General features: G+C 40.7%; 2 protein-coding genes across 3 annotated transcripts; one reads left to right on the forward strand and one right to left on the reverse strand.

Moving 5' to 3' along the window:
- Positions 1 to 933: 933 nt before the first annotated feature.
- Positions 934 to 25,567, reverse strand: inpp4aa (inositol polyphosphate-4-phosphatase type I Aa). The gene is made up of 24 exons (XM_003452914.5): positions 25,432 to 25,567; positions 15,217 to 15,475; positions 15,077 to 15,121; positions 13,387 to 13,505; positions 13,186 to 13,302; positions 12,939 to 13,018; positions 12,714 to 12,831; positions 12,299 to 12,389; positions 12,047 to 12,194; positions 9,269 to 9,399; positions 8,891 to 8,995; positions 8,676 to 8,784; positions 8,569 to 8,586; positions 8,264 to 8,435; positions 6,996 to 7,277; positions 6,758 to 6,905; positions 6,445 to 6,477; positions 5,566 to 5,738; positions 5,325 to 5,448; positions 4,591 to 4,858; positions 4,133 to 4,230; positions 3,927 to 4,039; positions 3,682 to 3,836; positions 934 to 3,591 (listed from the first exon to the last, which is right to left on the reverse strand). Exons 2-24 carry the CDS (start codon positions 15,314 to 15,316, stop codon positions 3,459 to 3,461), a joined length of 2,880 nt encoding a protein of 959 aa, XP_003452962.2. The 5' UTR covers positions 15,317 to 15,475; positions 25,432 to 25,567; the 3' UTR covers positions 934 to 3,458.
- On the forward strand, positions 14,873 to 23,537 carry LOC100694628 (HRAS-like suppressor 2). Of its 2 annotated transcripts, XM_025903568.1 has the most exons (5): positions 14,873 to 14,892; positions 19,602 to 19,708; positions 20,460 to 20,580; positions 20,675 to 20,973; positions 22,667 to 23,537. In XM_025903568.1, the coding sequence occupies exons 2-5, from the start codon at positions 19,691 to 19,693 to the stop codon at positions 22,748 to 22,750; spliced, it is 522 nt and encodes a 173-aa protein (XP_025759353.1). In that variant the 5' UTR covers positions 14,873 to 14,892; positions 19,602 to 19,690; the 3' UTR covers positions 22,751 to 23,537. The 2 variants fall into 2 exon arrangements, with proteins under 2 accessions (XP_025759353.1, XP_019208272.1); XM_019352727.2 differs by lacking the exon at positions 14,873 to 14,892 and having other exon boundaries at positions 19,562 to 19,708.
- Positions 25,568 to 25,908: the final 341 nt, after the last annotated feature.

The raw sequence follows: 25,908 nt of genomic DNA on the forward strand, positions 1-25,908 counted from the left end.
TTCCCAGTTTATCTTTTTATTTAGTTCAAATTTTATTTAATTAGTGACAAATTAAATGATTAAATTATGTATTTATTTAATTTATTCTGGCTCAGCAGAGAGTTCAATCTGGTCTGCCAGACAGCTTTGGAAAATGTGAAGGAGGGCATAGATTTTTCATGTCTAACTGTAACTATTTTTTTTTACAGCTTTTCTTGCTGAGAAACATCTCTCTCATTGGCTATTCATACCACACCATAGTAATTAAGTAATGAATAAAATATTAAAACAGAAAAATTCCAGTGTTTTTCACTGTTTAAAATAGAAATTTCTTTTTTTGTACAATGGATCTATGTGAAGGAAAAAAAGGACATTTACTATGAATGATGTAGATTACATCTCAGCAGTGAGCTACCAGAACTCTGTAATTTTGTATTTATTCATGATGCCAGATTTCTTACATTTACTGCAGCAGCAGTTATCATCATTTGACCTAATCAGAGCCTTGAGAATGAGATTTCTTCCTTTCTGTCTCATCCAGTTGCTTTTCTTTGCCCCATTGTGACCCTTGTCCCACCTGCAATGCTTTTACATTCATTTTACTTAGTACTATCTCCACTGTTCCCTGTTTAAGTGCCTGTTTTACCCCAGTGTCCCAAATTAGCTTAGTTACCGTGTCCTTTGTTTTTGCTTAGGTGAAACCAGGGTGCTTCATACAGTAAATTTGGCTGGCTGTTTGAAGTAAACTGATGTAGGCTGGTCAAAGCAAAATACCTCTTTTTCTTCATATGAGTTTTCTATCAATTTTAATGGATGTCTTTTGACTGTGGGAGGAATCCAGAGTACCAAGAAAGAACCCACCCAGGTACAGGGAGCAGGCAACAGTGCTAACCACTGCGCCAACATGCCACCATACCATAAATTACCATAATGCATAATTCACAGACACACCACTTTGCCGTTGACAAGCCTTTATTCATTATCCAGCTTCAGTTCATACCTCTGTGGCGTGCAGGTCGCTGCTAGGCAACCCGTTCATCCTGTGTGCACATACAACTGATCAGATCAAAGTCATAACTTACTCGATAACAATGGATGAAACTATAACAGCATTTGGCAGCACCAGCCATATGAACATAAATAACATAGCCAAAATAAAATCCCCTTTCTCTGCAAGTATTGCACATTATACAATTTAAGCAAACAGCTGTTAAACAGAAAACAAAAGAGGTGTTCGTTAGCACAATAATGCAATATGCATTATTTCACTTGAGTCTAAAAACCTTTATCGACTTCTCATTGATAGTCAAAACTGCATATATCCCATACATCACTGCGGAACTGCAGTAGTGTACAGCTGCAATAAAATATAGCTGAAGATCTTTTCATGCAGGCAAAATGAATAAGATTTTTGATTCTAATCAAGAAGTGCTGCATAATTTTTCAGAGAACTGAGAAAAAAACACACACATTGCTTTAATCAATAAAAACCTAAGTTTGAAGGGCTCTCAAACCACCATAGCGCTGCATATGATCCTGCAGAAATGTTTCCTTAGACATGTTAGAGTTGTGGAATAAAGTGATGGACCACTCTGAAGCCCACCATTTGTCCACAAGTTCTCCTTTAATGCTTCCAGCGTAGCATCAGAAGAACACCAGAAGTTAGGTAAGACATAATTTCAATAAAAATGTCAGAGTCGTGTCAGATATATGCTGTACTCGTCAAAGAAGTGTGCTTGTATTGGAGTGATGTGGTGCAAAATATTCACGTGTTTGACGGTTGCCTAAAGGAAAATAAACAAAATAAGCACTTTGATTTTAACAACTCCTGCAGATTCTGCTGAGCAGCTTATCTCCAGAGAAACATCTCTATCAAGTGACAACGCTTGCTCTGATTAATTTTATTGACCTGTGTGTTGCCTAGAGTGGATTTAAAGCAGCAGGAGATAGGTCATTAGCATCCCGTGACATCTTGCTAGCTTCTCTTGTCTTGTCTTTTAAACTTGTCTTTATATGTTGACCAAAAAGAACAAACCTTCATATCAGTTCCGACATTATTCCCTGTCATTTGCCAAAATAAGTAGGACAGAGGACAAAAATCTATGAGATGGAAATTGTTTTAAGTAGTGGATTTATACTGTACCTCAGTGCTTTAGGCTTGGCTCGATGTAAACCACACATGCTGTTTTTGTGGTGAGGCACAGATCAATACGCACATAAATTTAAAGCCCCATTCAGACATGCACTCCTTACAGTCTGGCAACATCTGAACCTCACGTATTCTGTCTGAAACAGCATTTTGGTCACTTTTCTGTGACCAAAAGCTGTGACGGCAGGCTAACTTGAAATAATTTCAACATTGTGAACAGCATTCAGTCATATTAACATGGTAGGCAGGCATGAATACAGCTTCCTGCCTAAGAAATAGCCAAGACAGAATCCAGAAATCAGCAGACTTCAGTTGTTTTAGGCTTTGGCTCACAACAGTGACTTCAGTTGACAACCTAAAACACCACAGCAGCATCTCCACACTGGTCAACAAGCTCTGTCATGCAAATCAATTTATAATTTTTTAGGAGTTTTTTCTGGATTTTGGTTCATATTTCTCTCCATTAAGAAAGAAAGTACCTCAAAAATTAGAGACTCCTTGTTTTTTTGTAAGTGAGCAAACTTAAAAATTCAGCAAGGGATCAAATGATTATTCCCCCCACTGTATGTCTGAGGCTCTGTTAGTGTAGTGGTTTACACATGTGTGCTTGCAAAGCAAAATGTTTCAGATTCACATCCAGCTGGTGATACAAACTCCTCTTTGGGATTGAGTCAGGAAAGAAAACAGATCATACATCCAGAGCTACCTGCTGTGGTGAACCCTTTGGGATAAGGGAGCAACTGAAAGTAGTGATTTATGTGATGAACATGAAAAGTAAAATGACTTTTGGGTCAGTGACACACTTTGTAAAGCCAGTGGGAATCCAATGTCTGAAAAGGGCTCAATGCTTTTTATGTTTTGTAGATAATCAGCAGTCTCACTTCTTAACAGACGGTGTGACAGCGTCAACAAAAGCTGCTCTGCTGAGTACAAATACACCTGTGTGCCACATCTTTTTGTTTCTAAAACGCTAAGGGCTTTTGCACGTCTCCTTAAAATGAATCCAGAGAGGCTGTACGCTTCCCGATGCTACAAGTGGTACAGCAGCAAACACTGTCTGCACACTGGCTACAAAGTAACACAGAAAGCTGACTGTGGCTGTGAAGTGTGTGTGAAAAGTGTTTGAATCTAATACTACTGAGAGGGGAGGGGAGTCTGCTAGAAAATGATCTACAGTGAGCACTGGCACTTGGACATTTATTATCTTAACAGTGACTAAGCACAGAACAAAGGGCTGCTGTTCCAGTTTGTGTTGGTACTTTTGTTTGTGTGGCGCCATCTTCTTCATCCCCTTTCAGTCTTTTGGTTTCTGCCAAATAGGAGAGTCCGCTTAGGTCTCGACCTTCCCATATGTCCCCTCTGGAGGGCGGTATTGTTTGGGAAAGGCCTTGAGCTGGAGAGCGTTAAAGGCATATTTACGACATCCCACATTCTTCATGGTGTTCTCTCTCCTGCAGCCCTCGCTGTGAGACAGAAGTCATACTTTTTTTTTTTCTTTTCCCCTTTTTGGCAAATTACTATTTTTCCAGTGTGTTTCAGGTGTAGATACTGACCTGCGCATACAGTCCAAGGCCTGATAGAAGACCTGTGGGGCCAGGGCGTGCTCCTGCTGCAGGATCTGACACTGTTCCAGGGTCACAGACATGGCTGTGCGGTCCTTAGCGCTCTTACAGCTGGTAAAACGCACTCCGTTCAAGCGGCGACACACCTTTGGGGATTCGGAGGAAGAGATTAGAAGAAGGAGACAGAGCTTTTACGCTTCAGGGGCTAGAATTAGAGGCCTTAATGATGAGTCTACCTCAGCTGCTTGCCACAGGATCTCCACGTTCTTGTTCTTCTTGGCGTTCACATTCTGGCTCAGCAGTTTGAGCAGCTCGGGCACGCTGGTGGTACTGCGAGAGCGAGGGAGACCTGAGGAGACGACAGAGGACGAGTGGTGAGCAAAGAACAAAAAAAAGGGGGGAAATACACTTTTCTCACTAATAAATTATGTATTTCACTCACAGTCTTCTGGAAGGACCTCTTTAAACTGGTCGTAGTACGAGCTGAGGCGAGTCATGCTTTCCATGTTGATGACATCTTGCAGCGATGTGTCTCCGAACCTGCACACACGCATGATTTAAGAGTTAAAAGAAACACATAGCCTGCTGCTGTCTGGCTTTTCTGGACTGAAGGAGGTTCACTTCCAGCACAGCCATTCAAAGTTTAATGCAACATCAACAAAAACGAGCGCACATATGTATCAACCCAGTTTTTAAATGTTAGATGTTTTCTAAATGTTTTCTTTCAAGAGAGAAAATTTATGCAGTGACCATGCAGAGAACAAGCCTCATTCAGCCACAGGTTTAAAAATATGCTTTAAAGCCAAATGTGCTGCTCACTGGCCTTTTTCCGACTGACCTATCAAGCTTGGCATGGGTATCTCTTTCTACCTTTCCTGCCCTCTAATCTCAGTGACTCACTTCTCAGCCAGAGTCTGCTGTTCATTAATGCCGACGTTGAACAGGACGGGCTGAACTCGCAGCAGCATCCCGTTCTGGATCTCTCGTGGCAGCATGTCAAACATCGCCCCGGGCATCGGGACCCTGACGTTAAAGCCGCTCCTGTTCCCCGTAATCACCGGCAGCATGTCGGGGCTGAAACCAGAAGTTGCCTGGGTAACTTTAAAGGTGACATTTCTCAGGTCCATCACTCCGACGCTCATGTCCTCCAACATGGCCAGCTCCTCGCCTTTAGTTTTGTGCAAAGGAAGAACAACAAACAGCAAAATCATTAACCCCATCAGAGAGGGCATGGACAGGGAGTCAATTCTGATTGACTTTTAATATTGAAAGACATTTAAAAACTACAAAACTGAGTTTGTTAAAGGAAACTTTGTAACCAGTTTTATATTGATTTTTTAGCAGCTTTTGAATTTTTGTACCTCTAAACAGATCATAACTCAACTATTACCTTTAAAAAAAATTATACTATAGAAATGATTGATTTTTCATTCCTATTATTATTTGAAGTGCAATGCTTTAAAAATAATTTCACTAAAAATAATAATAACAATATTTTCTGTGTAATTTCATGGAGATCTTGATGAGGATTACTGTTCAGACTAAGCACCCTCTGTGACATTAGTGGAAGATGCACACAGTGTTTTGTGATTTTACATATTTCTATATACACATACATGCACAAACAAAGTTACCATAAGTGCTGAGCAGGCCCTCGTACTGCACCAGCAGGCCGATGGTGTGCAGCTGCCTGAGGTAGCCTGAGTCACAGAGGCAGTTCCTCAGCTTTAAAATGAAGCCGCAGATCAGAGCGGTGAGCTGTAAACGGCACACATCGCATCATCACAATCGTTGAGTAATGACAAACGTCCAAGCCTACATGTGCCCGGGTTTCATGCACTGTACATGTAACAGTCATAGCAGTTAGTGGCAGACCGTCTGGCAGAAGACGACGTCGCGGCGGTACTGCAGGGTGAGGCTCATGGCGATGGTGGGGGCGCTGTCCTGCATCAGCAGAAACACCATGGCTTTCTTGGCTTTGTCGCTCATCAGAGACACGCAATCTGTCAGTGTGGTGAGGAGAGGATACAGGGCGTCGCTCCACTCACCTGCAGGGATTTGAGAGGACATTTCTATCAGAAATCCTGAAATACTGAAAACGCCTGAATAAATGGGATGTGTGCTTTTTTAAAGTGATTTAATTGGCTGAAGTAATGGCTATACACTTAGACAGAGAGAGCAAAAAGAGATTAAACACACAACCCCACAGTATTTGCAAATATAAAATGATTTGTGCAGGGAGATCAAAAGAATTAGAGAGAAAAGAACAGTTTTTTTTGCCTGCATCAGTCAAAAATCAGCGTAAAAGTGATGTTTGATTCTATCAGATGTTGCTGGTTTTTGCAGAAACTATCACATCGCTGCTATCCTGGATCTCTCCACAGTCTCACTACAGGCTTTTATCATTTAATTTAATACTGATCACTCTCGAAGCAGGTCTAGATCTGGCCCCAGGCTGTGTAGCAGAAACATTATATTTAACCAGCTAGCAGCCTGAGGTCCTGTAGCCCTCCTGGCTGCTCCAAAGTTGAGACTGAGAATGTTGAAGAGACCGTGTTTTTGCCTCCTCTTGAGGAGGTAAACATAAGGGTTTTTAAAGATCTGCTTACATGTGACATTACATGTGATATCTTTTTCCTTCTAATTACAGTTGTGTGTTTTTTTTAATCTACTCTGCCTCTTTTTAATCACCAGGTCTTGCACTGTGATACTTTTTCATGTACCTACTGTTCGTAAAGGAAACATTGCTCCTACCTGGGGATGACTTTTCAATCTCTGGGCTGCTTTCTGCAAATGAGAGAACATAAAAATGTTTAGATAGGGACAGATTTCCACTTGTACTTGTATCTTAAAGTTTTATTTCAGCCGTTAAACAATAGAGATGATTAACAGGACTGAGACAGCATGCCAGGGTCTGCTTCAGGATAGTTGAGAATGATGATGATGATGATGATGACTGGTGACTCCAGAAAGTTTACACCTGTACCTTTGTTCATATTAGATGGCTGAGCTCACTCAGTACGTGGATTCATACAAAAATAATCCCCTCCTGTCTGTGTGCATTTACCTTTCTTAGTGTTACCCGGCTCTTCAGTGGCGAGCAGGAAGACGTCCTCGGAGCTGCTGTCGCTCTGGAGTTTGTCCCGCTGCAGCAGCCTGTCCACTCTCTGGATCACACACTCCAAGCTTTTATCCACATTTAGCCAAATCTTCTCCTGCACAAATAAACATCAATGAAATCGAACATACATACTTGCATATAAAAAAATAATTAACCAAAAGTGGCAGATGGACTCTTCTCTTACCCACTCCTCTTCATGCAAATCTGCCTGCATGGAAGCGCGCTTGTTTTTAGTCCCTTCACTGCCCTCCAGAGGAGCTGTGTGGCGAGAGGGTGAGGCGGTAGCACGAGAGGGTGAGGTGGGGTGACGAGAGGGGGAGCGGGACGGAGAGCGAGAGGAGGGCGAGAGGGAGGAGGAGGATGGCGACGGGGTGCTTTGCTGAGAGAACTCTGGGCGGGCTGCTGCCAGAGCCACGATGGCTGTGGACAGCAGCTTGGAGTCGCACACGGTCACGAGCTGACGAGTCTACAGGAGCAGGAGAAACGGAGATGGATAAGTTATTCTGAGAAGTGTTACACTACAGACAATACATGAAAGCAAGTCAGCAGTAACTTGCCAAAATGATCTTTAATGGCCATACAACAGGACAGGCATAATGGTATAGATTAAAACACATTTTCAACTATTCTAATTAACTAACACATTAACATTTATTAAATGGCTCTTAAAAGTAATAAAATGAAACTGAATTATTTATTCATCCTGGTCAGTCTGTGTTTGTGTGAGTCAGAGGTTGCCTGCCAGTCACAGTGATGTCAGCATTGTCGTGATATATACTGCTAGTGCACTGCCTGTAATCTGCAACATCATTGATTTATTATTTTTTCATTTCTCTGTGGTTTCAGTGGCCTCGCCTCTGTGTCTCTTACAGTCACTTCCTGTTTTGTCAGGTTTTTAGATCCCTTTCCTGTATTGTCCTTTAATTCTAATGAATCTTTAACTCTAATGACCTTTTTATTTTGATGTTGCAATTTTTATTAACTGGTCTTCAAAAATAGTTCTCCAGGCTTTCTGAAAGTCTTTCAAAGTTTTTCTTTGGACACATTCAGTCCAGTCCTTGTACCTGACTGTTTTCAGATGAATGTGTTTTTGGTTGTTAAGCCCATTAACACTGACCTATTAATCATTCAAGCACAAAAAAGGAACCTAAATCAAGGGATGAACCAGTGTTGTGTTTACATATAACATAAAACTGAAAAGCTGCTTTTAATTTAATCACAAAACACATAATTTCTTTCCATTACTTTTGTTACATTTGTCAAAATGCCAAATATAACGCAGTTTGACAGGCATGGTCATACCAAATATGGACTTTCTAGCAAAGTAGAATGGTGCAAACGCTTTGAACTCTTCATTCAACACTTTGTCTTATATATTTATATGATTATATGGTGGCTCAAGACTTTTGCACAGCACTGTACATATTAAGTATCCCTGCAGTTCAGTCTTACCTTCTCTGTTAGGATGGCCAGAGTTCTCTCCAAAGCATTGGCTGAGCGCTCCTTGGCAGCTCGGGACAGACGTTCAGTGTAGTAACACACTTGTGTCTTAAGAGTGTTAATCTGACCGATCAGCTCCTTTGCTTTAACAACATCCTGAGGCTGGTATGCCATTGCTTTAGAGCTGGAGCCAGCAGAGCAGCAGGTGTGCATTGATATGTGTGCAAAAAAGAAAAAGGGGTTAGAAAAAGGTGGAAACGAGTGTGGTTTGGTTTTATCCACTTTTAAAACTTGTAATAGAATTTAGAGAATCTTACCCCTCCTCTCCATGGGTTCTGAATGAATAAAAAAAAAGGTTTGTTATAAACTCCAAATGAAAAACAACCATCAAATCCTCACACAAGCTTTGCTTCAAACAACTCACTGTTTCCTGGCTTCTTCGAGCTTGTGCAGCAGCTTTCGGAGACCGCAGCCTTTAAAGCCTTGATGATGTGCTGCAGGCGCACCAATAGTTACTACGTCATACGTCCGGTCTGATTAAAGGTTAGAAAATAAAATTAAGAAGGAAGGAAATCCATGAAAAACATTAATATTAAGTTATAGAAAGCATGCATTAAACATTTGTGCACAAATTCGTACCATAACCAGACTCTCCCTGTACTCTCATCCTCTGGATATGTAGGTTAGTGGGAATAAACTCCAACTTCCTCTCAGCTTTCAAGGTGCTAGACTTAAATGACGGACCTGTGGAGCAGCAAAGCAGTTATTTGTGATTCTGTGTAAGGAAGATGGAGAAAATAATAATTAAAAAGAGCTAACAGCTGTACAAGATGTCAGAAAGGCTATATTTTCAATGTTGTAACATTTATCTTATTAGGGGGTTGATGCTGGTAACTTCCTGACACCAGGAAACATCCCCAATTGTAAGACAATACATTTTTGTCACATTGTGCGAGACTAATTTTGACATTTAAAATCAGTGTAATGGCTCTTTACAATGTATATTATAGAACTAACCCTTATATTCATGCAGGTCACTTATGGTCTCCTGGTAGGTGAGGATGATGGTCTGGTACTGAGTAATGATCTGCCTCCTGAGGTTCTCCCAGCATGGAGACAGCTCACCCAGTTCTTCCAGCTCGCACACCCTGCACATGCAGTAACAATCAGTGCATCCAGCTGATGCAGGGAGACGCTCACAGTTATAAACTGAACGAGCAAATGAACATAACAGTTAAGCAGTTACAGACATTAAAATCAACCATTAAGGGAAAGCCTGCAGATATCTCTTCAAACCATTTTCTCTAATCTTTGCTGTTTTTGGGGTTCGGAATACTAAGCAGCGTTATACCCTCAAGCAGTTTTTATTTAATCGAAACAATCTGTGAAAAGTACATCCTTGGTTCGATTCCTCATAAGTGGCATATTTTCATTTCTTGACAGGGAAAAAGGTTGTAAAAAAAAAAAAAAAAAGTAAGATGCATCTAGAAGAGCTTCACAAATCTAACAAAAACACAGCATTACTATATTAAGAATGCAAAGTTAAAGGAGCAAATAACACCACAAATAAATAAATTACAGTAATTAGCAATTTACGTGGACTAATTTATATGGAATGACCTGTGTCACCTTTATTTGAAAGCTCAAACATGAGTACCCCGGATCCTACAGTACCAGAGAGAAAACCCCAACAATCAAATCCCCTTTTAGCAGAAAGAAACCTCCAACAAAACCAGGGTCAGGGAGTAGAAGCCATCTGCTGTCACCAGTTGGGGTTGAGGGGAAAGAAACAAAGAGAGGATACAGCAGTGGCATATTAACATATGGGGAGTCTTGCAGCAGTCTGAGGATACAGCAGCATAACTAAGGGATGACCTTGTATGTGAGGAGAAGGACTTTAAATTCAATTGTCGGTTTAAGAAGGAGCCAACAAAGAGAAGCAAATATAGGAGAAATATGATCTCTCATCCCTGTCAGTACTCTGCATCACTCTGAGACAGGAGGTTTCTAATTTTAGCAGCATTGCATAGGTGAAAGAAAGCAGCCCTGCATATTTGTGCAATGTGTGCATTGAAGGGCAAATCCTGATATATAAAAATAACTTCAGGATTTCTTACAGTGTCACTGGAGGTCAGGGTAATGTCATCCAGAGTAAGTATCTAGTTAGACGCCATCTTTCAGACTCTTTAGGGTCGAGTACAATCACCTCACTCTTGTCTGAATTTAGTAGAAGAAAATCACAGGAGGCCTTTATGTCTTTAAGACATGCCTGTAGTTAAATAAGTGATTTGCATCGACTGGCTTCTGCATTATCTGCATATCATAGATGATACATACATATAACTGTGTATCATCTGCAAAATGTGTGCAATGTTTTCAAATAACACTGCCCAAGGGAAACCTGTATCAGATGAAACGAAAACTACCTGTTTACATGCACAAACTGGAATCTATCAGATTTTTAGTCAAGTGTCTGTATTAAATAGCTTTGTTTCATGTCTTAATATTTATGACCTAAACAAACTGTGATCTTCAAACATTGCTTTGACTGCAGTATCAAATTACTGCATTTTTAAAGAAGGGGGATAAAAAGAAATGTATTCATATAAATTCATACAGCTGAAGCCAAATCACTACTTATGGCCTTCAGACATGAATGCAAAATTAATTTTGTGTGGATGATTAAATTTTATACGTACAGATGTTTGTGTCCGCTACATTAATTGGTAGCTTTAGGTACTGCTGGCTACATAATATGACCATTAAATTTTTTTTTTTTACATTAACTTACTTGTACATATTTAAGTTTTTCTTACACAGAGCAAACAAACTGGGTTGCTATGACAACTACAGCATTTAGTTGAATGCCTGAATGCCTTTTTATTTACCTACAGTTTGTCAGTTTGTATGACACAACTTTGTGAATATTATACAGATGCTTGCTAATATTTGTTCTCAGTGTTGAGTGACTGTATTTACTGAAACAGCTAAAAGTTGTGTGACCTATGTTTTTTGAGTGTTTACAGCATTGAGATGGGTCAGTATTTTTACCTGTCGCACGTATACTTTGTGTTTTTAAGTCATTTGAAACAAATGAGCCTGATTTTGCTGCCCAGCAACACGCACATGCTCCCAACAGCATGCTGCACAGCCTGCAACAAGCCCTTCTAGACTCCAAGAAGGAAAACCAGGAGGTGGCTGCAGAAAACGCTGCTTTGAGGCAGCAGCTCACCAGAAAAGAGATCAGCTGGGAGAAGGAAAGAAAAAAGCTGCTTAAGTTGCTAAGAGGCATTAACAAAGAAATAGTCTCTAAGACTGAGGATATTGGGAGAAAAACTAAAACAATCAAGATTCATCTCAGTCCATGAACAAAATGATTCATTGCAAACAAAGACACTGAAACCAATAAACTGGCTTAAAATCATTCACTGATCAATGTGTGGGTACACAGATAGATGGATGGCAAAACATCTGCTTACTAGGCATCAACTAAGCTAATTTGAATCTCTGCTCCGACACGTGTTTGTGAAGTTGTGGAGCATTTAAAATGTGAAAGCTAACTGTACAAACCAAAAGCATGTGCCAACCAAACATGCTAGTTTAACCTGATAGCTTAGCAATCCAAGAAGGTAAAAACTAAACCACAGGCTTCAAAATCCACAAACCAATATGGAACCACGTCTATCTTTTATATACGGTCTATGGTAGCACGTAGAGAATGCTTTCTTAAAAGGTTCACATTTATTAGATGTTGGCATCACTTCAAAAAACATCAACACATCTTTCACATTATACCTGACAGCATCCTCCTCCAGCAGCAGTTTGACATACTGTCGAGGAATATGCAGGGAGAGCACGCTCTCTGCCATCTGCTCCAAAATCCGCAGGTGGTTACCATCCGTAGTGGGAAAACGGTACGTCCGTGACATGACGCCGCCAAACACTAAAACAAGGAAAAATATGAATGAGCACTGCCAATGCCACTGCCAGCAAACTACATGTTACTGGTTGCGAAACTTTCCGTAACTCGGAGTAGCAACAGCTCACCAGCCTTCAGCAGCGGATCTTTACACAAAGAGGACGACTTGGATTTGATGCCCATGGATTCAGTTAGGCTTTCATCCACAGGCAGAACCATCTGATGCACACATAAACAAAAATGTTTGCATAAGAAGGATGTGCTGCTGACCTTTACATTACCAAAAAAGTCAGAAAAAGCAGGAAGTTCAATAAAATTGTTTTATATTGTTTTAATGAATTCAAGCACATTCACAAGCCCGTGGCTGTTATTCCTGGTATGTTTCATGTACTTTGACATAAGGAAAAAAAATAAAAATAAAACAGGAAATTGTCTCAATGTATCAATTAACAAAAAATAATACATTTTCATACTTTAATTTCAAATATTGCCACAAACTATACAACAAAGTCTCATTTGAAAGTCATTTTTGTGAATTCCTACCCTTCCATTAACAGTATCCCCCCTCTGTAATCTTGCGACAGGAGCTCTCTGCTCGCGTTTCTCCTCTATCTGCCAGGCAATGACAGTGATGTTGCCCACACGCTCGTTCTCCGCTGACCTGACAAATCAAGCGATAACCAAGTCAGCGCAACGTCCCCAAAAACCCAAATGCGACCTGCGGTTCATAACACGGAAAAGTCACATTGTGCTCTGCGTGCCTGTTACCTGAGAGTCAGGTGCAGTCTGTGGTGCTTGTCCTGCAGCAGCTCCTTCACGGAGAACATGGCAGAGCCGAGCATGTACATCTGTCACATAAGAGCACGCAAACCAAAAGGATTTAGAGGGTTTTACCCAGATGAGCGTCAACTACGAAGGATTTGTTAAAGAAGAGCATTATTTACTTTTGCAATGGAAAATCTAAAGACAGTTTATGACTTTGTAAGAAATTGTCTTGGCGGGGTGGGGGGGTTACCGTGCCCTGTGAGCGGTCCTTTACATCGTAGACTGAAAGCTTGACCTGCGTCTGCTGAGTGATCAGGGAGTCCTGAAAGAAAGCTATACTGCTCAGGAAGATGGGGTTACTGGTGCCCTGAAGACAGAGAGAGGAGGGGAAAAGGCTGTGTAAGCATCCAACCGCAGGCAGGAAGTGACAGTGAGGTAGAAGGTAGCATACCTCTATGATCTCAGTCTGAGCGTGTTTAGTCCAGAAGGCCTGGGGTGGAGTGGTGCAGCTGACAGCCACAAAGCTGGTCGGCTTACGGTCCAGTGCAGGAGTCACCAGCTCACTGCAGGCTGCAGGGACATTTAAACACAGGCGATTACAAACTGGGGGATTTGACAGTGGGATGGTCTGTAATCTGTAGCAATGGGAGGATTTAAATATAGTATACTGGAGTAGTTAGTACTTGACAAGCAGCAGCTGTTGAGTAATTCTTTAGTGGATAAAAAAATAAATAGGAGCCAGTAGTTAAGGGGACACATCATGTTTATGAGTGTTTCTCAAACTGAATAAGAATTAAAAAAACAAAAACACAGCATCGCAGTCAAATCACCATGTTTTAAAGTAGAATAGTTCAAAATGTTTTAGCCAGTTAATGGTAGTGAGGCAATTGTTTTTTTAAACTGCTGAACTATTATCCCCTTAGTTTCTGTTTCTGGCCTCATTTCTCTCTCTCTGTCTTATTTTTTGCTCTCTTACTGCTTATTAGGGAACTTTCTGGCTCTTCAGCTGCCAAATGCCCTTAAATGTTCACTAACTAGCAGATTTTACACGTACAGCAGATTTATCTGTGTTCACTGAAAACAGCGAGCTTAACCAGCTGCAAAAAAACGAAGATAGTATTTTGGATATAGAGTTCTTATGCAAGATGTTCTCCTCCTTGTTTATCATTTTTTAATCTTGACTTTCATATGTATTAAATCTTTGGTTCATAGTTTCAGTTTAATACTGCTCTTCAGTATTTTCCTGTACCATTCTGTGTCAACTCCACTATTTTAAGTTCATTCATGTGTCTATGTTTTCACTTCCTGTTTTATTTTGATACTTGTCTCTAGTGTTTTACTTCATTTAACTTCTTCTCCTGTCTCATTGTCTACGATGATGTTCACCTGTGTCTCGTTATCTTAACTGTGGGTTTCAGCTTCCTCAACATCTTGCAGACTTTGCAATTCTGGCCTCTCAAATCGTCCTAAATAAAGGTTTGCTTTTCGTCTACGTCTGCCTCACTGCATCTGCATCTAGCAATTTATGTCGAGCAGTGGGACGATCTAAAAAACGCTTAAATGCTGCACAGAGTTGAGGATAAGCAGCACCTTACTCCAATATCTTAATGACAGATTAGTGTAGCTTTGAAGGATGATGTATCCCTATGTCAAACGAATCATGTGGAAACACCCAAACAGTGCAGAGAAGAGTTAACCAGCTGTGGACTTGCAGACATGTGATGCATAAATGAATGTTTAGTGATGGCAGCACTGTGACTTGTTAATATGCTTTAGAGGATTAAGGCACATCAGCAGAGACAAAATCCAAAGACAGCAGTAGAAGATGATATGTGGTTTAAGAGTTTAAAAAAAGTTTCAATATTTCTTCATTGTGGGGATTTTTATTGTCCTGTGACTAATTCAATTAACTGCCAAAGTAAGTGCTTATGGGTGTCTCCAAGATGGCTGCTGTGTGGTGAGTCTTGCTTCTACAGGGGCTCTGATATCAAGCATTAGCTGCACAAATGCTCATGCATTTGTGGATCGATCAAAATAAAATAATTTAAACACTACTATATTAATTCTAGTAGAACATAATAAACAGTCTGGTGCATCAGTAATGTGCAGCATCAATATCTACAAACACATCCTGAACATACCCACGCTGAACTCCAGCACCGGCTCATCTGGGTCCTGACTGCTGCCTGTGGGGAAGAGAGCGAAACAGAGATGAGCAGAAGCTCTTTGCAGTTTTGTTATCAATGAAGTAAGGTTACCATGGTAGCAGTTACTTGGTTACCTGAGAGAGCCAACCCCATCATCTCAGCAGAGAGATCAAACGTATTGGCCCGGTAGACCGACCATGGCCGATGGCGGGGGCTGCGCTCCTTCCCAGACATGGTGGATTCAGGTCAGGGCTGAGGATTTTGTTTTTGAGTTAAAAAGGCCTGAAGAGCAGAACAATGTCGAGCAGGCACAGAGTCAAAACTCGTGCGTAAGACTCCTTACGAAGTGTGTGCGTGTGGATCTGAGCGGTCACACTCTTGTCACTGCAGAACCTGAGAGAAAGAAAGAAAACAAGGCAAATCAGACAGGACTGGACATCTTCAGCTCTTTGATACTGACATCAAACTCATCATCACGACAGCAGCTGAGCTCAGATAAATAGGAATGTGCTTGCAGTTAGTCACATAAAGGAAGCCGCTTGCAGCACACATGCTCAAAATCCGGTTACATTCCTCTTTTCACAGGGTTAAAGGATGAATAACTAATATTTGCTCGATGATGTTTCCACAGATGCTTCATTCTGAGGCGAACGGCGCTGTAGAGGTTTTGCAACTCCGTGTCATTGCTCTAAGTATTTTTACCCCCATGTTAACGTGCTAATATATGCAGCGAGAACATTTTCTGAGAGGATAAAGTGAGACTTCACACAGCTGTAGAATATATGTAAAAAAAAAAAACAAGCACTGCAGCACATTGAATCGATGTCGTCAGTCTCCTGATGCTTTTTGTGCTTTCCTGGTTTTAGGCAAATTAATAACAAACACAAGAACAGGGAGTCAGGTAAAGAAAATCAGAAATGCTCCAGGTGGGTCACAGAGAATACAGACAAAACAGAAAAACTCCACAACCAGCTAATTCCATTTCTTTTTATAATTCAGTGCATAATCCAGATTATAAAGAACCTAATTCAGGTTTCCTGTGTCTAAGCAGTGCCAGTACTCCAAACAAACATTAATGCTATCATTTCATTAATAAAGGCCAAATATTTGGTGGAACAAAAAACAAAAATGACTCAAAATTTTCATATTTAAACATCATTTAAACAAAGGCGCTCATCATTTATGCAACAAAGCTCGGGATGAATCTGACAACACGATGAAGGTATGAGGAAATCAGTATGAGTCATCCTCTCCAACCACATTCACAAAACTGACTTGTAGATGTGATGCACTTGTCTAAATCAAGTGATAGGTCTCTACACTGATACTTGCACTATATAATCAGGTTTTCGTAGCAACAATGACGTTTATGTCGCTCTGATAGAGCATTTTATTCATAATTTAACTGCAAATACAACAATCACCATTTCACTGGGGCTGACAATACAAAAGCCACAGCACGTAGGGTTTGTTGATTTCGCGCTGACGCTGCACCTGCCAAAATTATTCACTACAGCAGGAAACTAAAGCTGTGCCAAGTGTGCCAGCAGAGGAGGTCTGGTTCCAGTGCAACATTAACAATCTCCTCTCTCCTCCTGACTTCATCTTCTGCCAACTAACAGAAAGAGACAAAAGATTAAACCACTGCTGATCTAGATCTGTTGGACACATGGATCTACATTCAAGGATTATTTTTTTATTATCAGTTAATCTGGAAATTATTTTCTTAAATGATTAGTAATAAGTTTATTGTTTGGGTTAACTGTTTTCTTTAACTTTCAGTCTGAAAAACAATTTTTATTCAGGCCAAATGCTTAAAGAAATCAGTGAAACCACAAAAAAATAACATATGATTAAAAAAATAGAGCATTGTCAGTATTTTAAGTTAAGTTCTTTACGCCACCACTCATTTCTTTATATTTTATTCACAAGGATCCAGATTTTATTTTAATATTCGACTTTGCAATTGTTCACCAGGCTTTGAGGAAGCCTTTCAAATTATTTCTTTGGACATTTGTCATTCGTTTTCAGTCTGGTCTTTGTACCTGATAATTTGCAGAGGAAGATTTCTTTGTTTGTTAAGCTACTTAAAATTGACCTATGAATCATTCAAGCATTAAAAAGCCACTAAACTCATTAGGTGAACCAGTTTTGTGTCTGCACATTACAGACAACTTATCAGAGAAACAATTTTAAATTATATCCTCTGTTACTAGAAGCTTGTTGCAGAAAACCCCAAATAACTTGTTTCCATTTCTTTAGTTGAATCTATGAAAAATGTCAAAGATAACACAGTTTGACAGGCATAAAAAAGTATTTTTGCACTTGTTATGCAAACACTTGGCATATCTTGGCAGTCTGTGCAATGTGCCTCAAAAAAATCTGAGGCAACTGGAAGAGTGGAAGAAAAGTGAAGAAGTGTCAGGCCTAAAAAAATGTCTACAGCAGATGAACAGCATCTGAAAGTCATGTCCTTAAGAAACAGGAAAAAATCCAGCAAAGAATGACACAGGGCCTGAGAGATGCATCTGCCCTTCAGTGGTAGCAGGAGGAAAAGGCAGAGGAACAGTGAGCGTCCACAGCTACCTGTAAAACACGGTGGAGGCTCTGTCGTGGTTCAGGATCACATCAGAGCATCTTGTCAAAAGGGATTTATTCAGAAAAATACTGTCTGATTTTGATCAAGCATGTACGCTGCACATATTTCAATAAATCACAGCACCATTTCTCATCTTCCTAGAAAAATATTTTGGAAAAGAGGGCTGACACAGTACTCCATAGTGAGTACATGTCTCTTCTGGTGTGCAAGTATATAAAGCTGTTTCTATATCTATTTTTGTCCTGTGAGCTGACACACTGTCGCACTATTGTTTTCTGCAGTAAGCACTCTTCTTTCAGCAAAGCCAGGGAAGAAGAGATATGAAAGCAAAAATCAATCAATAAATATCTGCCTCAGTAAGGAATACTGTGTGTCATAAATGCATGAAGCAAACGTGAAATGTTAAGAGAAATGAAAAGGATTCAGCAAGTGGTCTGATGACCAGCCTGAGCTGCTTCAAATTCCCGTGAGAGGTAAATGTTAACATTTCCTGTGAGATGTCAGACTCAGTTAACCTCTCTGGTATATGTTTGCTTACACAACTATACAACCTGCCTTTGCTCAGCGTGATCACTTCCTCCTCATACACAGAGACGAGGGTCGTATCTGACAATGCGTTCATCTGTCTCTGTGTGTTGCTGTTTATTTGATGCTACACTGATGAGGGGAGAACATCTGTGTGTGAGTGTTTCTGCCCATTCATGTGTGAAGACCTCTGCAATGGAAGTCTATTTTTACACATGAATCCTCTCTGACGTCACACGACACGTGCAAATGAAAACGCTGCCTCCTGGTGACACGCACACGCGGCGCTAGAACTTCACACACATACAGTTCAGTCAGTGTGATTCTCCGTGGCGGTTTAATCCCTGTCTTGGCACCTTCGCGTGAGACCTAAACAAATGACAATTACAGCATGGATGCTGTGCCTCATTAGGCTGGGTGGGAGTCATTGACAGTGGGGGCTGGCGTTTAGCACGCTGTAATCGCCACTGCCTGGGGCATTGTGGGAAGCTCTCTAGGAAACCAATAGAGGATCTAATGCAAAGCCACAGGGAGTGAAGGATCATCTTCATTTCATCTGTCTGACGGTCATCAGATACACGCAGTTCACTTATAGGGGGATGAAACTAGTGCTGAAACAACCAATTTCCAATCCAATTTAAAGACTTAATCATGATCAGAAGTGATGAATGATAATCACTTATTAAATCTTTACATTTTTACTTTTTCAGCTGCTGTTTTGGCAAAAGATGCTATTTGATGCTGTGAATTTTTCCCATGTTTTCCACAAATTTCTGCTATTTTACACAGAAAGTGGGGATTCAATTTTCTGAACCTCAGAGTTATATTTTTAAAATGTTTATAAATTCAACCAGCAGTCTAAACCTTGATGTCTGTCACATCTTGAAACAACAGCTCATAGTATAGCTATAGTAGAAAAGTGGGGAGCAGAATATTTTTAACAATTTAGCAATTTTCACTCAAAGTAAGAGGGCTCAGCTTTTAATTGCACTGATGAACACTGAAAGAAAACCTAGAGCTGAATTTACTTTACAGGCAAAATTTTACTTACTACTGAGAACTATTTTGCCAAATGTACTCAAGTAAAGTTTACTAGCAATTTACAATGCATACACACAAAATGAAGTGGGAATTTGGTGGTAAGTTTCACTAAGACTTCCTTTGGATCCTATTACATTATTTAATTAAACCATTATTTAAGTAGCTTTTCACTCCTCACGCCTCGAGCTAGATCAGCTCAATTATGAAAAGCCACTTGATGTAATGCAGCTGAACCTGTTCATTGGCTTGACGGGGAGTGGAACTGGGAGGAGACTTGACAGAAATTGCTTTGTTTATTACTTTATTGTTAGTTAGTCGTCGAATGTCCAATGAGCTGTCTGTCTTCTCACTGAGTTTAAAGGTTCCCACACATCGCAACCAACACACCAGACTGGGAGAGCTGCAGGAGTTCTCATTTTAACCTAAATAACCACGAGTCAGCCATGAATTATCAACAGCAGGTAAGTTTCTATCTATCTATACTGACTGGACACTTTCACTTTCAGAGCTGCTTTAATACTTCATGGCATAGATTCAACAAGGTGGTGAGATCCATGCTTCCATGATGTTTATGCAAAATTCTGACCCTAATACCCGAGTGTTGGAGGAAAAATGGAGACTCATTGAATCAGGCAACATTTTACCCATCTTCTATTCTTCAGTTTTAGTGAGTGTCTTGTTCTTAGCTGACAGGAGTGTTACTCAGCGTGGTCTTGTGCTGCTATAGCCCATCTGCTTTAAGGTTCCACGTGTTGTGCCTTTAGATGTGCTCTTCTGCATACCTCTACTGGTATTTGAGGCACTGTTGCCTTTCTATCAGTTCGAAATATTTTGACCGCTGCCTGGAACCAGAGAACCACCACTCACTTGACATTTTCTCTGTTTCGGACCAATCTATGTAAACACTAAATATAGCTGTATGGAAAAATCCCAGAAGATCAGCAGTTTCTGAAATACTCAAACCAGCCCGTCTGGTAAATAATACAAATGTTGTATAATATTGTTGCAACCTTAAATGTATTCAGATGATTAATGAAACTGGGTCAGTTTTACCTCTGACAAGCAGATTACCTATACTAAAAAAAACAAATGTGTCAGCCACTTTCTGTAATGTAGCTGAACCTGTTATCTGGGTACATGGGGAGTGGTAGTGAGTGGAGATGTGTCACTACTTGCTTCTTGTATTCTGATTATTTACTGTTATTAACACAGATTGATAACATCGTGTCCACTGCCAAATTTGGAGACTTGATTGAATTTTCCTACCCACTTGGATATTCGCACTGGGCCGTCTATGATGACGATGGACATGTAATCCATTTTGCGGTTGCAGGTGAGTAAAACATGAGTGCTGTTCATTGCATTCATTAAACAAGCAAATTTTAACACTAACATTTCTTGTTTCCTTTTCCTTTTTTTTTTTCAAGATGAGAAGCAACTAATGACAACTGTTCGTACTTATCTGCAAAAAATCATGCCAGTATGTGGGGACCTTCTCCTTGGAGAAACCAAGATTCGCAGAGTCCCTGTTGGTGAGGTCAATGTCCCACATGGAGCCCATGCGTTGGTCAGTAACAATCGCCATGCCTTCACACCTTCAGCACCTGAGGATATGAGGCTACGCCGTGACGCCCTTCTCAATCAATCCCTTCCATATAACCTTTTTACTCTTAACTGCGAGCACTTTGCCACTTTCATACGCTACGGGAAAGCTGTGTGCAACCAGGTAATGCCGTCACTCGAAAAAACTAATGATTATCATTTAAGATATGCTCAAAAAAATTAAAGGAACGCTTTAAAAAAATCTGAATAGAAACATAAATCTTGCCTAGATATCTACTAACATGGACTGGGTAAAAGGATACCATATCATTTGATGGAAATCAAAATTACCAACTGACCGAGGGCTGAATTCAAAGACACCGGAAATCAAAGTGAAAATATTTTGCGTTGCTTCCATTTTGATGAAATTTCCTTGTAGCAACTCAGAATGTCTCTGTAGTTTGTATGGCCTTCATGTGCTTGAAATCATGCATGATAATGTTGGGACATGCTCCTAATGAGACTATGAACGGTTTCCTGGGGGATCTCCTCCTAAATCTGGACCAGAGCATCACCGAGGACAGTCTGAGGTGCAACCTGACTGTGTTGGATGGACTGAAGCATATTGTCCCACAGGTGCTCTACTGGATTTAGGTTAGGTGAGCATGGGGGCCAGTCAATGGTACCAAAACCTCCCTCCAGGAACTAGCTGCATACTCTAGCCACATGAGGCCAGACACTGTTTGCAGCAGGAGGAAACCAGCACCCACTACACCAGCAGAGGGTCTTACAGTGGATGCAACGACTCTATCCCGATACCTAATAGCAGTCATGTGCCGTTGCCCAGCCTTTAGAGGTCTGCGTCGCTCCATGAATATACCTCCCCAGACCATCGCTAAACCACCACTAAACCGTTCATGCTGAACGATGTTACAGGCATATTAATGTTGTCCACAGCTTCTCCAGACCCTTCTCTCATCTGTTAAAAGCACAGCACACAAGTGGTGGATCTGCCAGTATTATATGGAAAGTACCAATGTGGCTCCACAGTGCTGAGCAGTGAGCACAGGGTACACTAGTGAATGTCAGGCACTCAGATCACCCTCATGAAGTCTGATTGTGATTGTTTAGTCAGAGGCACTGTGTCCCGTTGGACATCACTTTGTAGCTTTGGCAGTTCTCATGCTGTTCCTCCTTCCACAAAGGAGCAAATAACAGACCTGCTGATAGGTTAACGACTTTCTGCAGCCCTGTCTAGCTCTCCTAGAGTAACTGCCTGTCTTATAGAATCTCTTCCATGTTCTTGAGATTGTGCTGGGAAACATACTGATGTGGACTACCTATGCAACCTCTGTGGGGTCCAGATAGCACTTCATGCTATGAGTAATGACACTGACCCCAGCCAAATGCAAAAACCAGTGAAAAACCAGTCAGAAATAAGGAGGAGGGGAAAGATTCCAGTAGTATACCTGTAAAACCATTCCTGTTTTGGATGTTGTCTCATTGTTGCCTCTTTAATGCACCTGTTGTTAATTTCATTAACACCAAACCAGCTGACACTGATTAACAACGCCCTCTGCTACTTAAATAACCTGATCAGTATCCCAGATGTTAATAGACTTCATGCAGTACTCTGATTAAAAAGTCTTCCTTTAAGTTGTTTGAGCAGCGTACAATATGAGAGAAAGTAAGTCAACAGCTTTGTCATCTGGACTGATTTATGAACTGCACTTCATATATCAGTCGGTACTGGAAATTTTACAAAACCAAATATTCTTTATATTAACAGGAAAATGGTCAGATTATTATTAGCAGTAGTAGAAGTATTGTGAGTATGAGTGCTAATCGTATTAATAACACTGTTATTGTTTCTTTAGATCCCTGCAAAACCCAAGAATGAAGAGTGCACAGGAGCAACTACAGTTTTCAAAGACATTGTCAACTCAAAGCAAACTGATTAGAAACGTTTTCATTTCTACATATATGAACTTGTGCGGTGCCTCAGTTTGGTCTTTCTGAGTCACGTCACTGTAAATATTCAACATGTTCTCTTTGTCTGGCCCTCTATAGAGTTTAGCCTGATTATTTTTTTATTTTTTTATGAAGCCACTTATGGAATTGGCAGTATGTACAGCAAGGTTTAAACTTACTTGTTTTTTGCCCTTATTTATTAATTTGCAAATGCTTAGTTGAAACCGATAAATATTTTTTCTCAGCAAAATATCTTTAATAATTTCTCCAGAGAAAAAAACAATCTTGGGATTCATAATTTGGCCGAGCAAAATCCCTGAAGCGATTAGATTTACCACGACAAACCATACACTGGCACGCTGAAAGCACGTGATGATCATAACGCCAAAAGATAACGTGTGATAAAAAAACAAACAATGTAGATACTGATGAGAATTAGAGACCGATACTAATATTAGGTCATTTCAAATCTGATGTTCTCATATAATATATCAGATATATTTTTCTGTTCAGGCACAAAACATAAACAAATTAACCTAACATTTGTTATTTGTATTTATTTACTTGTTTACTCGTTTATGCTCTGCCTGAGGCTGCTGGGATCAACCGCTTCCAACAGAGAAGCTGCAGGGTGCCCTCTGGTGGATGAACTATGCAACATCAACACTCAGTGTGGTGAAGGGTGTTTCTCCCATCTTTTCTTAACTTTAAAAAAAAAAGGTTCCTTTATCAGCTGTTATAAATACTGATACCAATAAACATATATTGGATTAATGACCCAAGAACACAGAGTGGTTCTTCTGCTCTCAGGGATGACCACAGTGTATAAGTAGCGGATTTCCTCTCTTTGACATAGTTTTATGTTGATGTTAAAAGTGTGAGCAGCTTACCTCGATGTATAGCTGCTGTCAGTAAATGTGGTCTTATGCATATTTTATCTGAAAGCAAACTACTTGAAACAGTGTATTAAACAAAAGGCCACTCCAAGATCTCAAACATCCACCAAAGCTGATGACAACAACAATCTTGCAATGTTAATTTGGTTTCGCTGGAGTTCAGCTGAAGAAGATGATGATGGTCAAAATGAATGCAAGTTTCTGTCCTGCACCAGAGGGATGAAGTCAGACAACGCGTCAGCTAATTCTTCATCATCATCCTAAACTGAGCAAGAGGATAAATCTCATCCAGCTGCTGTCCTGAAGGTGACATCTAACCCCAATTACACACTAAAGAGACCCTGTTTCTGTTTTCTAGCTGAACAGTGTGGCAGCAAACATGGTGAACATGCTGCAGGGAACAGGTGAAATGGTGTGTAGTAAGAGTGCGGAGATTCTGGAGCTCCTGAGTCCACTGGGATGCTTTGGAGACAAATGTGTCCCAGTTTGTTGGGCTGGCGGCTCACCCCCTGCAGGTGCTGTCAGCACCGGCTGCACTGTAGCGCTTCCATAGCTTCTCCTCCTTCTCCTCATCCCTTTGTGATCAATCCTGTGTTTTTCTTTTGTTTTCTTTTGGTTATTTAAGCCAACTTCCTTTCCCTTGTCCCTCTGTAACCTCAATGTTCTTCTTCATTTCCATTTATTGATTCAGATTCAGTCCAGAGCTGGCCTGTGCCTCGCTGCTCTCCCTTGAGCCTGGTCTACAATCAGCTTACTTGGCATATGGAAATGTCTGTCACAGCCACGGACACATGGATGCACCTATAATCATGGAAGCTGAGCCGTAAAATGCTCTCTGATCAAACTGATTGAAGAAGACGAGAATATGCAAATGATTTCAACCCAAAGAGAACATTTAGAAAGCAGGAAAAAGTCCTCTTCAGAGAACTGAGAATTACAAAGGAAGCTCAGCCGAGATGAACTGCTTTAGGTTATGTTTCAAGCAAATGGATTCTCGGGAGAATAAGTCATGGATTTCCCTCAACACACTAGGCAGAACGTGGCAAATATGATTTGTTCAATCAAAAATACTCCTCTCAAACACACATGAGCACAGGACAGAAAGGGCAGACAGAAGTGAATTCCCAAAGAACCCGGTGCCTGCTCTGTTATGAAAAGAGTGACTCAAAAGATCAAATTTAATCCTTTACCCGCCCCTTGGGAACATCAGGGAGGACTCTGGCTTCATAAAGCAGTAAATATGATACTGGATGCAACCAGTGCATAATAAAAAAACCGCAACATATAACCTCATAATCTCAGATACACACTCTTTCAGGCTTCAGCAGAAAACTGGGTGTTATTCAGCAAGCAGCCTGCGTGGAAATAAACAACAGGCCGAAGCTTCCCACTACAAATCTATTTATGGAAGCTTTAGCCAATGACAGGCCCATTGCCACCATACTTTAAGCGTGGATATATGCTCATTCACCGACACTACCAAATAATAACAAACATTGCGTCATTATGTCTGCTGAAGCTCACTGAGGGAGGCAGCAGCACGGTGCTGCGGGTTGTGACCCACAGCTCATTTAGCACTGTTTTAAATTAAAAACAAATCAGCTGCACATTTTATTTTATTTATTTTTTGCTACGACTGTAAAACACGTCTTATTGTGATCCCGCTGCGTGGCGGTGCTCTCGCTTTGAGGCAGCTTTCATACCTGGGAGCAAAAGCCCTCCAGAAACCGTGAAATAATAATATGAGGAATGAGAAACAAACACAAATGTCTAACCTTCAAGAGAAAAGCGATGGTTTCTTGTCATGCTGATGAGCATCCTGCGCGCATCGACGATGTCTGCAGTCGAGACTCGCCCTGACTCCCTCTGACACATCAGAGACGTAATACCTACACAGGTGGTAATGCCTCCTCCGTTCACTGGGGGGCGATGTCGGTCAGGATTTATTCTCTCCAGGCATCGTTAAAAGACATCCAAAGCTCTCTTTTAAATGTTGGCTGCCCTTTTCCTTTTTGTTGTGCGTTCTGTCAGTGTTTCTCTGTGTTTTTCTATCCAGGGACAGTTTTACTCCATTGGCAGTGATCTTGAGATCACTGTCATCCTGAGAAATGAAGCTGCTGCCAGTCAGGACATCCATGAACTGCATCTCAAAGCTGTACACAAGACAATCCCAAATAATGTTTTTGATGATTAACAAAAAAATTGGTCACGTTTTCTTTAAGCAATCTTTAAACTATCCCTCTAAATTAAAC

The sequence above is a fragment of the Oreochromis niloticus genome, linkage group LG16 (genome assembly GCF_001858045.2).
Source record: "Oreochromis niloticus isolate F11D_XX linkage group LG16, O_niloticus_UMD_NMBU, whole genome shotgun sequence".
Taxonomy (NCBI): domain Eukaryota; kingdom Metazoa; phylum Chordata; class Actinopteri; order Cichliformes; family Cichlidae; genus Oreochromis; species Oreochromis niloticus.